This window comes from Maniola jurtina, chromosome 26 (assembly GCF_905333055.1).
Source record: "Maniola jurtina chromosome 26, ilManJurt1.1, whole genome shotgun sequence".
Taxonomy (NCBI): domain Eukaryota; kingdom Metazoa; phylum Arthropoda; class Insecta; order Lepidoptera; family Nymphalidae; genus Maniola; species Maniola jurtina.
In genome coordinates, this window is record NC_060054.1 from 3,242,790 (window position 1) to 3,256,310 (window position 13,521).

Here is a 13,521-nt window from a genome sequence, read left to right on the forward strand (position 1 = left end):
CGGCACCCTGCACCAGGTCACCGGGTTGCCGGGACATCTTGGCAGTGGTTGCAGCCCTCACGCTGAGACTCAGCGAGTCGGAAATCGAACTCAGCGAAGCCAATCTGCGAGCTGCAAAACTGGAGCAGGAAGTCCTACGTGCAAGAACGTCGCAGCCACGATCGGCTGAGCCCGCTCCCCCCTCTGGATCTGGATTCCGGCAGCGCAGGGCCCTGTACTCGCATTTTACCCTGCACCTGAGCACGCCGCCGCTTTCAAATCGGCTGAGGACACGAAGGCGGAACTGAAGAAAACAATCAAGCCAGCAGAAATTATGGTGCAGGTAGATCGCGTGCGGAAGGTGGGCAACGCCGGAGTCGTGGTCCAGACCACATCAAAGGAATCAGCGGAAAGACTGAGGAGTGCCGCACCTGCAACCCTCCGCGTCACGGAGCCCAAACGGAGGGCTCCACTCGTAAGCCTGCGACACGTGGACGGCGAAGGAGACATGGATCAGATCTACCTAGCCCTGCAGGATCAAAACTTTACAGGATCGGAGTGGACCCTGGAACGCCTGCGCAGCCAGAGCAAGCTGGCCTTCAAGAAAAGGGGGAGGGGAACCACCACCGTAGTCCTGGAATGCTCCCCCGCGCTGCGTGAGGCCCTGCTGGCGAAAGAGAAGGTTTACATCGGCTGGCAGGTGATTGAAGTGGTGGACTTCCTGTCTGTAACCTGCTGCAGGAAATGCCACATGTACGGGCACCCGGAGAAATACTGCAGAGCCTCGGAGGTGTTCTGCGGGAGGTGCGGCGCATCTGGTCATCGACGGGAGGACTGTTCCGCTGCTGTGGAGTGCTGCGCCACGTGCAAGCGTTTTAACAAGGCGGACGGACGCCATGACCCACACCACCGCTGCCGCCGCCTGCCCAGCCCGCCAGTACGCAGAGGCACGCTCCGTCTCCAACACGAACTATGGCCAGTAGACCCCTACGAATTGGACAGTTAAACCTCGGCAGGTCGGCGCTGGCCACCAGGGAGCTGCCCGCGCTGGCCAAGGAGCTGCGTCTCGATTGTGTTCTTTTGCAAGAACACTACTCGCAGGCGCAGCAGGAGGGGCCAGTCTTCTTGGAGTTTGGCGCCTCACCGAAGGCGGCGGTGTACATCGTCCGACAAGACCTGCGGGTGGTGGCGCTTCACCATCTTTCCACGGCGCACTGTGCGACCGTCTGCGTGAGCGCTGGGAGGGGGGAGGACCTTTATCTCGTGTCCGCCTACTTCCAGTACTCCGAGGACGTCGAGCCGCACCTCTTGCAGCTGGAACGAGTCCACGAGAGTCTTCGGGGAAAAAAGGTGGTCATTGGAGCAGACTGCAATGCCCATTCACCCATGTGGCACAGCGAGCCCCGGCACTACACCGGACGCGGGGCTGTAGCGGAGCGCCGACGGCAGCACGTGGAAGACTTCATTACTGGCAGAGATCTTGTCCTCCACAACCAGGAGGGCCAGCCGAGTACCTTCTCTGGCCCCAACGGGGAATCTAACATCGACATCACGCTGGGGACAAGGAGTGCTGCCGTCTCGAACTGGATTGTCCATGATGGAGTCAGCTCCAGTGACCACCGGCTCATCACTTTCACCGTTGGTGGCGGCCGAACGCCTTGGACCACTGGGTGCGCCGAGTCTGAAGGAGGGGAGCCGCCGAGGTTTCGGGGGACCGGTGTGGATTGGGCCCGTTTTCGCAGTACCGTCAGCGAACGGATGGGGAACCTGGATGTGAGGAAGCCGGCGTCTGTGCTCGCTAGGGACTTCACTGATGCAATCGTGCGCTCTGCGTACGATTGCCTGGGAACTGCCCGAAGGCGCAAGGACATCGGCTACGAATGGTGGAATGATAAGCTGGACGCCATGCGCAAGAAGGTTGCACGCCTTCGCCGCGCGTGGCAGAGTAAAAGGAGCGAAGGAGGCGAGCGAGAGGAGAGTGCGAGGGCCGAGTTCCGTGCGGAGCGCCGGAAATACCGGAAGCTGATGGAGGAGACGCAGAACGAGTACAACGTCCGTGAGGCGGAGACCGGTAATACTGACCCATGGGGCCAGGCTTACCGGATCGCCAATGGCAGATTCCGCCCACCTGCTAACGTTCTTAGTGGCGTGAAGTATCTCGAGGGTTATGCGGAGAGTGTCGACCAGGCTGCGGACAGCCTGTTGGGAGCGCTCTGTCCCGATGACGATTTGTCGAAGGACTCTGCCTACCACGGACAAGTCCGGGTCGCGGCGACTCTCATCCCGTCGACCTGTTCTGCGCCTCCTCCCGGCCCGGAGGACTTGCTAGGGATAGTCAGGCGACTGCCGAACACCGCGCCGGGTCTCGACGGGATTACTGCGCGGATGGTGAAGGAAGTGTGGTCAGCGGCATCGGTGGAGTTCCACTCGGTGTTCGCTAAGTGTGTGGAAGAGGGTGTGTTTCCAGACGTATGGAAAGAGGGCCGACTCGTTGTCATGCCCAAGTCCAACGGCAAACCACTCACGGATCCGAAGGCCTACCGACCGATTACGCTCCTTCCGATCCTTGGTAAAATATTAGAACGCGTCTTATTGAAATGCGCCCCCCAGATCTCGGGCGAGATCTCTGACTGCCAGCATGGATTCACCCCGGGGAGGTCGACCGTCACGGCGCTGCAAACTATGCTCAAAACTGCTACTGAATCTGATTTTAAGTATGTACTGGCACTATTCTTGGACATCTCCGGAGCCTTCGATAACGCTATGGGGCTCCATGTAACTTTGTCAGGCAACATTTGAATGGAAGATTTGGTGATAAGTGGATCGGTCGGAGAGGGCCTATTGCATGGGCTCCACGCTCACCCGATTTAAATCCCATCGATTTTTTTGTCTGGGGCTACTACAAAGGGATAGTGTATCTAAAAGAATTAAGAAACGTAATGGAATTACGAGAGAAGTTGAGACAGGCCGAAGACGTCATAAAAAATAACAGGGTAGCATTTTTAAGATTAAAAGATAGCTTTTTAAAGACGTAGATTATGTATTGACCACTAAGGTAGACATTTTGAATTCTTTTTGTAAATACAATACATAAATATTATTATTATTTACTTTAATTTGGTTCACCCCTTTCTTAGTTCCCAGATCGTACCTACGTTATCTTTGGTTAGTTACGCTTTGAGTCAAATTTTAAGTATGAAGCCATAAAGATAACTCATTGAAATTTACAGGGTTACTAGATGATAAAATAAGCAAGTTTTTAAAAAAGGTCTGGGCAGAATTTTATCAGTGACTTTTTTTTTTAATCAACTTCGAAAAACTTATGTAGGTTTTGAATTTTTACTAACTATGAGATTCAACTTTTTTTTACGACTTAACGGTATCAGATCTAACCACAATTGTTTTTTTATATGCAAGGCAAGCTATTCACCTAGCTAATAAAAAAAAAATCAAGCACATATCTCAATAATTGAGGCCTCTGTGACGAATAATCTCTTGCAAGACGGGATTACTCAAAAAATTAGAAAAAAAATCATAACTCAAAAACTACGCAAAACCGCGGAACATACATAGGGGTGATTCAGGTAGCCCTAGTATTGTTCTACCTCTGGACAACCGCTTGACACTATTTCTTGGGACACCCTGTATATATCATGATTAACCCCATCGTCGGCCCACTACCGAGTCTCTTCTCAGTAGATTGAGAAGGGTCTAGACTCTAGGCCATATTCCACCACGCTGGCCCAGTGCGGATTGGCAGACTTCACACACCTTTGATAACATGGAAAACTCTCAGGCATGCAGGTGTCCTCACGATGTTTTCCTTCACAGTTAAAGTGAAGTTTATATTGCTTAAAAAGCTCATGAGTCTCAAATAGGAGGCAGACTTGTTAACCGCTAGACTACCACAGCTTTGCACATTGTAGGCTCTAAATCTATTTCTAGTCATTTATTTTTTCAACTTGAAATCATAATTTGTTATAGCATAGCTAAATACTAAAAGTTAGAATTTACACTGTGTACCTATTGTATTTAACTGTGTTTACTTTCCTCTTTCTTTTAGTTCACTCAGGAAACCACAACCCCACTGCGAGCTCTTAGCCAATTGCATGCAGAACATGCACAAGAACCGGAACCATGCCCCAGCACCTCGGGCATGGGTGTGGTGGTTTCAGTGGAGCCAGGACCACAAACTGGTCAGCCCCCACGGAGACGAGCTCGCAAATCGCTGCCTCACGATAAGTTCTTGGAGGCGCAATTAGAGAACAACAACTTATTAAGAGTAAGATAATCCTTAGAATGGGCAGATGTATTCTGCCTTTATATCCATAAATTGTTGATGGTGTAACTACAGTGTATTGTGTATTTGTTTGGTTTTAGGAGGCGAACGCTTTACGTCGGGAAGCTATTGGCTTACGACGTGAAGCGCTCAAGACAGCTCAAGAGCACGTTGCTATCTTGTAAGCATTAATGTATTGTAATTATAAGGGATGTTTAACAATTACACTCAAGTTTCATGTTTTTAACTAGAAGTGCAATCTTTTTAAATCAATTCTAACTTTTCTCAGACTCAAAATTGAGTTAAAACGAGACATTTATGTGATAGATCTGTCTCGTTTTAACTCTGTCTTAAGTCTAAGCTAAGTCACAGTGCGCTCTATAGATCTCATCCTTAGAAAATAGTTTCTTTCACCCCACTAATAAAGTATCTAAGTGTTTGTGTACTTTATAACATTGTGTTTATCTTGTTATAGGACTGCAAAAGAAAAAAGAAAGTGCGTCCGTCCCCGCTCCCCTCCCCCCTCCCCCCAACCGTAGACATCAAGCGAGCTGCAGAAAGGGTGTTCTGATGCGGCGTGATTGATGACTAATAGCCACTTCTCTAATGATGATTGATGACTAATAGAACTCTTCTTACGACCAGCAAGAACTACAGAAATTTCAACGACAAGCATCTGGGGCATTCGATATAAGGCTCTACGCATCTTATACCAGGGCACCTTTGTTGCGACGATCACGTATGCGGCGGCGTGCTGGGCCGAGAGGGCGACGTTGCACGTCGTGCGGTCGCAGCTTCTCAAGGCGCAGAGGGGGCCACTCATCCTCCTCACTAAGGCATACCGTACCACCAGTACCTCTGCGCTGGCGGTCTTAGCGGGCGTCCTGCGTGCGGACCTGGAGGTCATCCGTGCTGGCAAGATAGATCTGGAGCGCCAGTCCGCGACCAGGCTGGAGTTGAGCAGTCGGAAGCGCGAGATTGGGTCCGCTGTGGTTGACTTGTGGCAGCAACGCTGGGCGAGCGATGAGAGAGGCAGTCATCTTCGACGATTTTTCCCAACGGTGACGGGGAGGCTCGAGGCGACTTGGGTATCCCCGGACTATGAAACCTCGCAGATTCTCACGGGCCACGGATGCTTCCGGTGGCGCCTACATGGGTTTCGGCTGTGTGCGAGTAGCTTGTGAATGTGGCGAGAGTGACGAGGACGCGCACCACGTTCTGTGGGAGTGCCGTTTGTATGAGGATCTCCGGAGCAAGATGCTGGATGGGATGGTGCATGCGGAGGCGGGTCCGGTGTACTACCGGGACCTGGTCACTTCGGAGGCGAACTTTCGAGGACTGCGGGAGTTCGCACACGCGTGGCACAGGCGACGGAGCTGCTCAGAAGTCCGGCGAGGTCAGAGAGGGAGACGCGGAGGGGAGGAAGTCCAGGGGGAGCGCGCCGATGAGGAGGACTCGAGGAGCAGCATCGAGGAGGGGAGCGACATCAGCACGGAGGATGAACGCGCGAGTACTATAGCGGAAGTGGGAAACAGGAGACACCACGATCGGCGACGGGAATCCGCTGTGTTGTGCCGTCTGCCCCAGAAAGGGGAGAGTGACCGCGATAGGGACAAGGAGATGACAGAGAAATAATTTGTAGGGAGTCAAGAAGGCGCCCCGGGAAACAAGTACCGAACGGGCGCCCTCCCGCGTTTCGGCCCATATAACCGAGAGGTTGGTGGGGCCATGGGTGGTTGGAGGGTTGATCCTTGCCTGCCTGGCACAAGAGGCGGAACAGCTCGGAGCCGTGATCAAGGACCTGCGCAAGGAGAGGAACGGATCCGGACCGCGCGGCACGCGGGGATCTGTGTATTGTGTTCGTCTGCCCCAGAAAGGGGAGAAAGACAAAAGGGACAAAGAGGAGATAAATAATTTGTAGAGAGTGAAGAATGCGCCCCTGGGAAACACGCCCAGAGCAAGTACCGGGGGGCTCTCCCGCGATTCGGCCCTCATAACCGAGAGGTTGGTGGGGCCATGGGTGGGTTGGAGGGTTGATCCTTGCCTGCATCATGGAGCTCTGTAGCCCTGAGTGAGCTCCGTGTAGCATTCTGGAATGCCGACGGGCTTTCGTCACAAAAAGCCCGTCTCCTCAAGAACCTGATGTCTCAGCGTCGAGTGGACATCGGCCTGATCAACGAGACTCACCTCAGACCAGTAGACCAGTTGAACTTTCCGGGATACCACAACTACCGGGAGGACCACGCCTCGCCGATCGGGACTGCTTACCGGGGATTAGCAGTTTTGGTCCGTCGGAATGTCATCCACCAAGTGCTGCCAGTACCTCAGCTGCAGACGACCTACGCACTGGGCGTGGAGGTCTGCATTGACCGCCAACCCACCCGTGTGTTCGCCTATTCCTAGACCTATTCTAGCTACCGGGCCCACCATGGGCCCCATTAACCCCGACCAACCCACTCCCGGGCCCCATCAGGGCCTGGAGTTACCCCAAACGATTTTCAACGACTTGGACATGACAGCTTTAATATCGGACCTGATAAAATGCAACCCCAACTACCTTAATAAATTCAAGGTAGACCCGACGCGGAAGCCTTTGCGCTTCGGTCAACCCCCAGCTTCTCCTCCTCCGGCTATGGCTATGGAGGAAGAACCGCCGACCCCTAACCTTGTTAAGGAGCCTCACTCCAAGACCCCCAACCGGGCCTTCAGACCCTAAGCCTCTCCCGATTATTACCAAGGAGCCTCACTCCGAGACTTCACCAGCCTCATCAGAAACGGAGGAATTCACCACCGTTCTGAGAAACAAATATAATTGAAAGTGAAAGCAATGATATAGCATTGTGTTTCCAACCATTATCTTCTATGTAATGCTATGTAAGCTTTTTGTTTTCCGATATATTTTTTTTTTTTTTTTAAGTAGATGACTTACAAAAAAAAATGGAAACATTTGCGAGATTAGAGAGAGGAAAAACGACAGTTTAAAGAGTGCAGTGGTAGTGCCGCACCAGCCAAGAAAAGAAACACTTCCAACACGACCGTTTGTAGGTGAAATTGAGTCCTTTAATATAACTCGTATGGGATTGGTAAGAGGCGTTCCCGTTGACTGGCACCTAGAAGAGTTCACTGAATCGCTGGAACTCCCCGCAGGCTGCGGAGAGATTCTCAAGGCTCGTCGCCTTAATCGTAAAGAAGTAACTGATGGTGTTGTGACCTGGATTCCAACTCAATCCATTGTGTTGACATTTAGAGGGCAAACCATCCCTAATAGAATCTATTCTATTAGGGATTACTACACTTCGCTTCCTGTGGAAACTTACCGACTTCCAACCATACAATGTCTGAACTGTTGCCGTTTTGAACATATTAAAGCTTAGTGCAGGATATAAGTAAATCAAAAACTTGGTTTAAAACAAGTTTAAGAATTTTATTGTTACGTCAGCAAAAGGGTAAGGAAGGCGTGTAGCTCACGCCAGAGTTCAGGTCTTCCCATATCTTCATTATTATATCTTCTTTTACTTCTTAGGTGAGGCTGAAAATAAAAATATTTGTAAGGTAATAATATTAAGTGTAGCTGATGCCCGTGATTTCGTTCGCGTGGATATAGGGTTTATAAAAACCATCAAGTCCCACACCGACGCGTTCAAAAATGATCACTGCATACGATCTTTTCGGCACAGATAATGAAGATACCTCACCTACAACTGCGGGTAAAAAATACAGCCTTTAGTCTCGTATTTAACAAGCAGACTGGCTAACGGCCATTCAAGACAATCTTTCGAGGGTAAGACAGGAACGCACTTCATCGACCTGAAAGTGTACCGATGTGATGAGGTCGAAAATGTCCAGCCCATAAATAGATGGCGTCGTGCCAACATATGTGCTAAAAACCGCACGAATGAAGATACTGAGGCGTGGTGCTACTTAACAAACTTCATCATTGCTACTCGAAAAGAGTATAAAAAGTGCACACCCACTTTTACCAGCAACTATTATATTAGAAATTATTCCACTACGTCACACAATATTCTTTTAAAAATTGCATTGTCACATATTCCATACCTCAAAAGGAAAAACGGAACCCTTATATGATCACTTGATTTGTCTGTATGTCTGTCTGTCAATACAAATACAATACAATATGACAAGTGATTCATATAGCTGTATTTTTCATACTAAAATATGCGCATTAAAAATGTACCGGCAGCCCGCCGCCGCCAAACCCCCTCAAGCGACTGCCGCAGCCGCGCCAACACAAGCGCACAATAAACCGGAAAAGACGCAGACGTCGGAAGGACGACTGGCCATCATTGAAGCGGCCTTTCAAGTCCTCTCCGACGTCTTACAAGCCTTACGCACGGGAGAAGAGCAATATCATCAACCTTCGCTAATCCCCTGAGAACCGTGTACTGGAACGCCCGCGGACTACAGCAGAAAGCTACGCTATTGAAAGCTATCTTAGCCGAACAAGACGTAGACAGTGGAACTGTGTCGAGTGTCGAACTCTATCAAGCCACCACTACCCCGGGAAACACAGCTACTCATTCAAGAGAAACGCAGAGTAAGACGTCCGTGGCAGTCAACACGATGCCCCACGCTAAGGGCCCAGTACAATAGACTAGTCGATAGAGTCAAGAGCGAGCTAGGTCGAAAAGCCGCCGAAGACTGGGAGAAACGAATACAAGCCGCTCAAGATAACTGTACATCACTGCAGAGAATGTGTCGGAGCTTCACTTGAACACCCGACCCAGTCCACCCACTCTATTATGCGGATGGTAACCTCCGGAACAGAGCCGCAGATACGAGTAGAGCGGAGATGGCGAGACACACACACATCGAGATGGTCGAGAAACATCTAGAGGACTACTTCTCCGCACATCAGGAGCATCGCACCCTGGCACGCCCGCCCGCCGGACAAAAAGGCATACCCAGGGGACATCACAAAGAATCGAGGAGTTTTGGGTCAATGTGGCGGCAAGTCTTAATAGCTTTGGGGATGGGGCCACCTAGTCGCCAAAAGCATGGAAAACGGTAAGCAGTGAGGCATTTGTTAAGTGAAATTGACTAAAAACGTAAAATACACACTAACAAATACAATTTTATCATATTTTCCAGTACTGGAGCGAACTTAAGTATAAGGCGCGAAATCGCGACTCCGCGTTGCGTCAGCATGCCCGCGCGACGGGTGAAGGACCAGCCAAGAGACCTCTGTCTCTAACAGAGGTCCGTATTTTAGAGATATTCTGAGAGGTATCCTACGCCGGAAATCCGCAGGAGTTAAAGTCAGTGTTACCTAACTGTCTGTCGGAAGATGCACAAAAAGCTTGCAATAAATTTTTAAAATCTATCGAACCTCTCGACGCAGAGTTCGTAAAGCAAGCAGAAGTCCTACTCGTCCGCGCCAGCCAGGAAGATTCTTTCGGAGAAGATATCCCGATTCTACGCAACAAAGAACCAGGGAACAACCCCAGTCGCCTGAAAACGTTGCCAGTGGAATATCGTCCAGATCGAGACGGCCTCATAGTTCTTCGAAGTCGAATTGCAGCCGTCACTGAGGTGAATGAGGAAATCAAGTCACCGCCGGTAATGGATGGAGATCATCGCATCGCTCAGCTGTACATTGATTGGACGCATCGCAGTCTACATCATAGTTGAACTGAACCCACAATCAACGAGGTGCGCCAACATTATTGGGTAGTCCGGCTCCGACCCACTACCAAGAAGATCGTCGGTCGTTGCCTCCAGTGTCGCATCCGTAAGGCACAACCTCCGATACCGCCCACTGGTGATCATCCTATGACAAGACTCGCGCATCATAAGAAACCATTCACGTTCACTGGACTGCATTATTTCGGACCACTCTCCGTTACCGTGGGTCGCCAACATCACAAGCGCTACGTGGCCCTATTTACGTGCCTCACTACCAGAGCGGTTCATCTCGAGATCGCTGCCAGCCTCAACGCAGACTCCGCCGTAATGGCACTCCGCCGTTTTGCCGCACGCCGTGGTTGTCCTACCGAAATACACAGCGACAACGGTTCGAACATGCACGCTGCAGACAAGGAACTCCGTGAGGCGCTCCAAGAAGAAGCAAGTCGTCGAGGGATAGTCTGGCGCTTCATCACGCCCTCTGCGCCTTTCATGGTGGGGGCGTGGGAGCGTCTAGTTCGCTGCGTGAAAACTACGCTCTACACCGTCCTACACGAGAGACACCCGACAGAAGAAGTCCTGGCCACTTTGCTCTGCGAAGCAGAGTACACCGTCAACTGGGACGCTTAGTGGATATCGCTGAACAGGGGCTGCAAATTGACAGAGATCGGACGCGATAACTAGGACGCTTAGTGGACATCGCTGAACAGGGGCTGCAAATTGACAGAGATCGGACGCGATAACTAGGACGTTTAGTGGACATCGCTGAACAGGGGCTGCAAATTGACAGAGATCGGACGCGATAACTAGGACGTTTAGTGGACATCGCTGAACAGGGGCTGCAAATTGACAGAGATCGGCCGCGCCAACTAGGACGAAATAGACCAAATAGAGTTAATAGTTAGAAATAGAAAGGGCCTTTTCAGTGCGACGCGGATGACCTACGCGGACGTACGCGACGGACGGTAAAATGTATGAAACCTTAACAGCGCGTTCAGAGCGACGCGGAGCTGTCCGCGTCGCGGAGAGCTATCCGCGCGCGGTCGTAATCGCTCCGCGCCGCTCCTCCGCGCCGCGGATGTCCGTGGGCGGACGGTGCTTGGTTCTAATGTATTTGGTCAGTGCTCGGCGGACACTAGACAGTCGCACGGACTAGGGAGTCGCGTGGTTTTTCCAGTAACTTGTGCCCGCGCGCATAATCAGTTCAAAATGTGTTATAATTAAATAAAACAAGTGTGTAGGTATATGTTAGGAAGAAGTATGCATGGGATGGAACTGAGAATTCCTTGATAAATAACATAAGTCTGATTTCTATAAGTTCTAAAATGTTTAAATAATCATAAGTTAAAAAGGTAAAATTGTAAAAACCTAGACAATTTTCCAACATTTTCATTTGTTGTGTAAAAACTGTGAAGTAATTATTAATAAATAATATAACACTGGATAGGCAAACTTAGCGGAATTATAATTATATAACTTTGTAGCCAATAGACCGAATAATTTAAGAAAAATTTTCCTGTAAACTTATCCTACTATTATTACGTTCGGAGCCCGTATCAGTGTTCGGTTCTCTTACTCGCGCGACTTGCCTGACCGAACCACTTGCGTCCAGCAGGAGGCGGTTCGGAACCACACGATCGTGCTTCCCGGTCTGCCACAAGCGGCAAGCCCCGGGAGCCGGGCCGGCGGGGTCGACGTGCCGACGTCTCCAGCTCGGGCCACGCCAGGCAAGACCGCCGCCGTACCTCTCTCGTGTCCCCAGCGCTCGACAGCGCTCCGCGTTCGCAACTCGCGCTGTGCGCATGCGTTTTTGAAGCCGGTGGTAACGCGCGGAAAGTGCTTCATGCCGCCACCGCCGCTTCCGCAGCGCCGCGCGACGCGCCCGCGCCCCATCCGCCGCAGGGTGTTCGTCCGGTCGTCGGACACCCTGGAGGCCATTATCGCGTCGGGCCAGGCAACTCTCGCCGCCCGTGCTGCAACAGCTCTGCACAGTCCGGCAGTGGGCGCCGGCGAAGAGTCCTTCGCCGTGAGCCCAACTCTCACTTTCGCCGGCTTCTTCACTACCGGCCATCGCCTGGCCGACCAACTCGGCCGACTCACTGAACTCATGAAGGGAAGGGGCCAGCACCCAAGTGGTAGCCGATTCGTCCAACATCCCGGATTTGAAAGTATAACTGCAAGAACGGTTCCCGAGTTTAAACTGCAGAGCCAGGCAGTTCCAGTAAGTGTTCTGGAGTATCCACACTTGAAGGAATTAACAGTAAGTGAAGTATGCTACTATGGAGCCGAACCGCGCATCTTGGTGGGTGCAGATAATGGCACTTTTGTCACAAGGGCAGTACGTGAAGGAGAAAAAAAAGATACCAAACGCCTGCCTCACAAACTTAGGTTGGGTTATTATGGGACGCCTTCCTAGTGATTCCTAGTGAATGAATCGATGTATGGGATTCATCACCTTCAATTCAACATCGTGGTCAGAACAGAGACGACGTGGATGAAGCATTACATAGCTTGGCAAAGAGTCACTTCCATGATCAGGACAAGCAAGGATGCCAACCCAGCTTCAACAACACGTTTAAGCTCCAGCCAGATCAGATGTTTTTATGGAGGGGAAACGACCAAGAAAGGCCGCCGAAGCAGTAAAAGATGACGTCACTGATCTTCGCGGCGATTTTTGGCACACCTATTGACTGTCATGAATGGAATGAGTGTGTTTGGTCCTGTACTTCTGAAAAACTCCCATTTGTAAACAACAGTTCTTGAGTTTGAGAGATGGTTGTCGCGAATAACCGACTAACTCAAAACGCACATAAGAAATCAAAAATCAATTTGAAACTAGGACATTAGGAAATCGGTCCGCCACAATTTTCTTCTTTTTTTTCAAGAAAATAAATAACAGTAGTTTATCAATCGCAGTATGATGCAGAAAACAAGAACAAGACTTTCTCAAGCCAAGCTTGCTTGTTCAAATCTTATCCATTGATGAATGTTGTTGCAAGCCTAAATGGATGAGGTTTAAAACTAAAACCTTATGGACGTCCTTTTTTTTTAAGAAAAGATTAATCAGTAGATTATTTATGGCTGACTCCGATGCAGACAGACAAAAAAACAAGACATCCCCTTTCTCCGCTAAGCATGAAGCTTGCTTATTCAAATCTCTCCCACTGTTGAATGTTAAAGACCTTATGGATATCAATACATCGCAACTTTTTTTTAAAGAAAATATAGTTTATCTATAGCAGTACGATGCAGAGAGAGACGAAACACAAGACATCCCCTTTTTTCGCTAGGTATGAAGCATGCTTGTTTAAATCTTCCTCTCTTCTCCAAGTTTGAAGCTTGTTCAAATCTCACCCATTGTTGAATGTTGTTACAAGCCCAAATAGATGCAGTTTAGATACAAAGACTTTATGGATTTTTTTTTTCAAGAAAATTTACAACAGTAGCTTAATTACAGCAGTATGATGCAGAGAGAAAGACAAAACAGGACTTTCTCCGGTAAGCACGAAGCTTACTTGTTCAAATCTCATCCATTGATGAATGTTGTTCAAAGCCTAAATGGATGAGGTTTGAAACTAAAACCTTTTAGCTATGTCCACACTGTGCCTTTTTTCGTT

General features: G+C 50.0%; 2 protein-coding genes across 4 annotated transcripts in view; both read left to right on the forward strand.

The window, feature by feature from the left end:
* Window positions 1-313: 313 nt before the first annotated feature.
* On the forward strand, window positions 314-5,442 carry LOC123878428. Its single transcript, XM_045925604.1, has 5 exons — window positions 314-954; window positions 996-2,754; window positions 4,043-4,261; window positions 4,360-4,428; window positions 4,975-5,442. Exons 1-5 carry the CDS (start codon window positions 314-316, stop codon window positions 5,440-5,442), a joined length of 3,156 nt encoding a protein of 1,051 aa, XP_045781560.1.
* The window catches only part of LOC123878693, a 317,944-nt gene continuing 305,522 nt past the window's right edge, over window positions 1,100-13,521 (forward strand). The window contains exons 1-3 of one of the 3 annotated variants that reach the window (XM_045926008.1): window positions 1,100-1,109; window positions 5,191-5,367; window positions 5,439-6,160. In XM_045926008.1, coding sequence (XP_045781964.1) covers window positions 5,516-5,893 — 378 coding nt within the window. In that variant the 5' untranslated portion in view covers window positions 1,100-1,109; window positions 5,191-5,367; window positions 5,439-5,515 and the 3' untranslated portion in view covers window positions 5,894-6,160. Of the gene's footprint in view, window positions 1,110-4,942; window positions 5,368-5,438; window positions 6,161-13,521 lie in introns of those variants that run through there. The other 2 variants (XM_045926007.1, XM_045926009.1) reach the window with 2 other exon arrangements.

Coding starts and splice junctions, on each gene's coding strand:
- LOC123878428 (XM_045925604.1), top strand. CDS start 314: ATGGTGCAGGTAGATCGCGTGCGGAAGGTGGGCAACGCCGGAGTCGTG. Junction 2,755..4,042: donor ATAACGCTATGGGGCTCCAT/GTAACTTTGTCA, acceptor TCTTTCTTTTAG/TTCACTCAGGAAACCACAAC. Junction 4,262..4,359: donor AGAACAACAACTTATTAAGA/GTAAGATAATCC, acceptor GTTTGGTTTTAG/GAGGCGAACGCTTTACGTCG.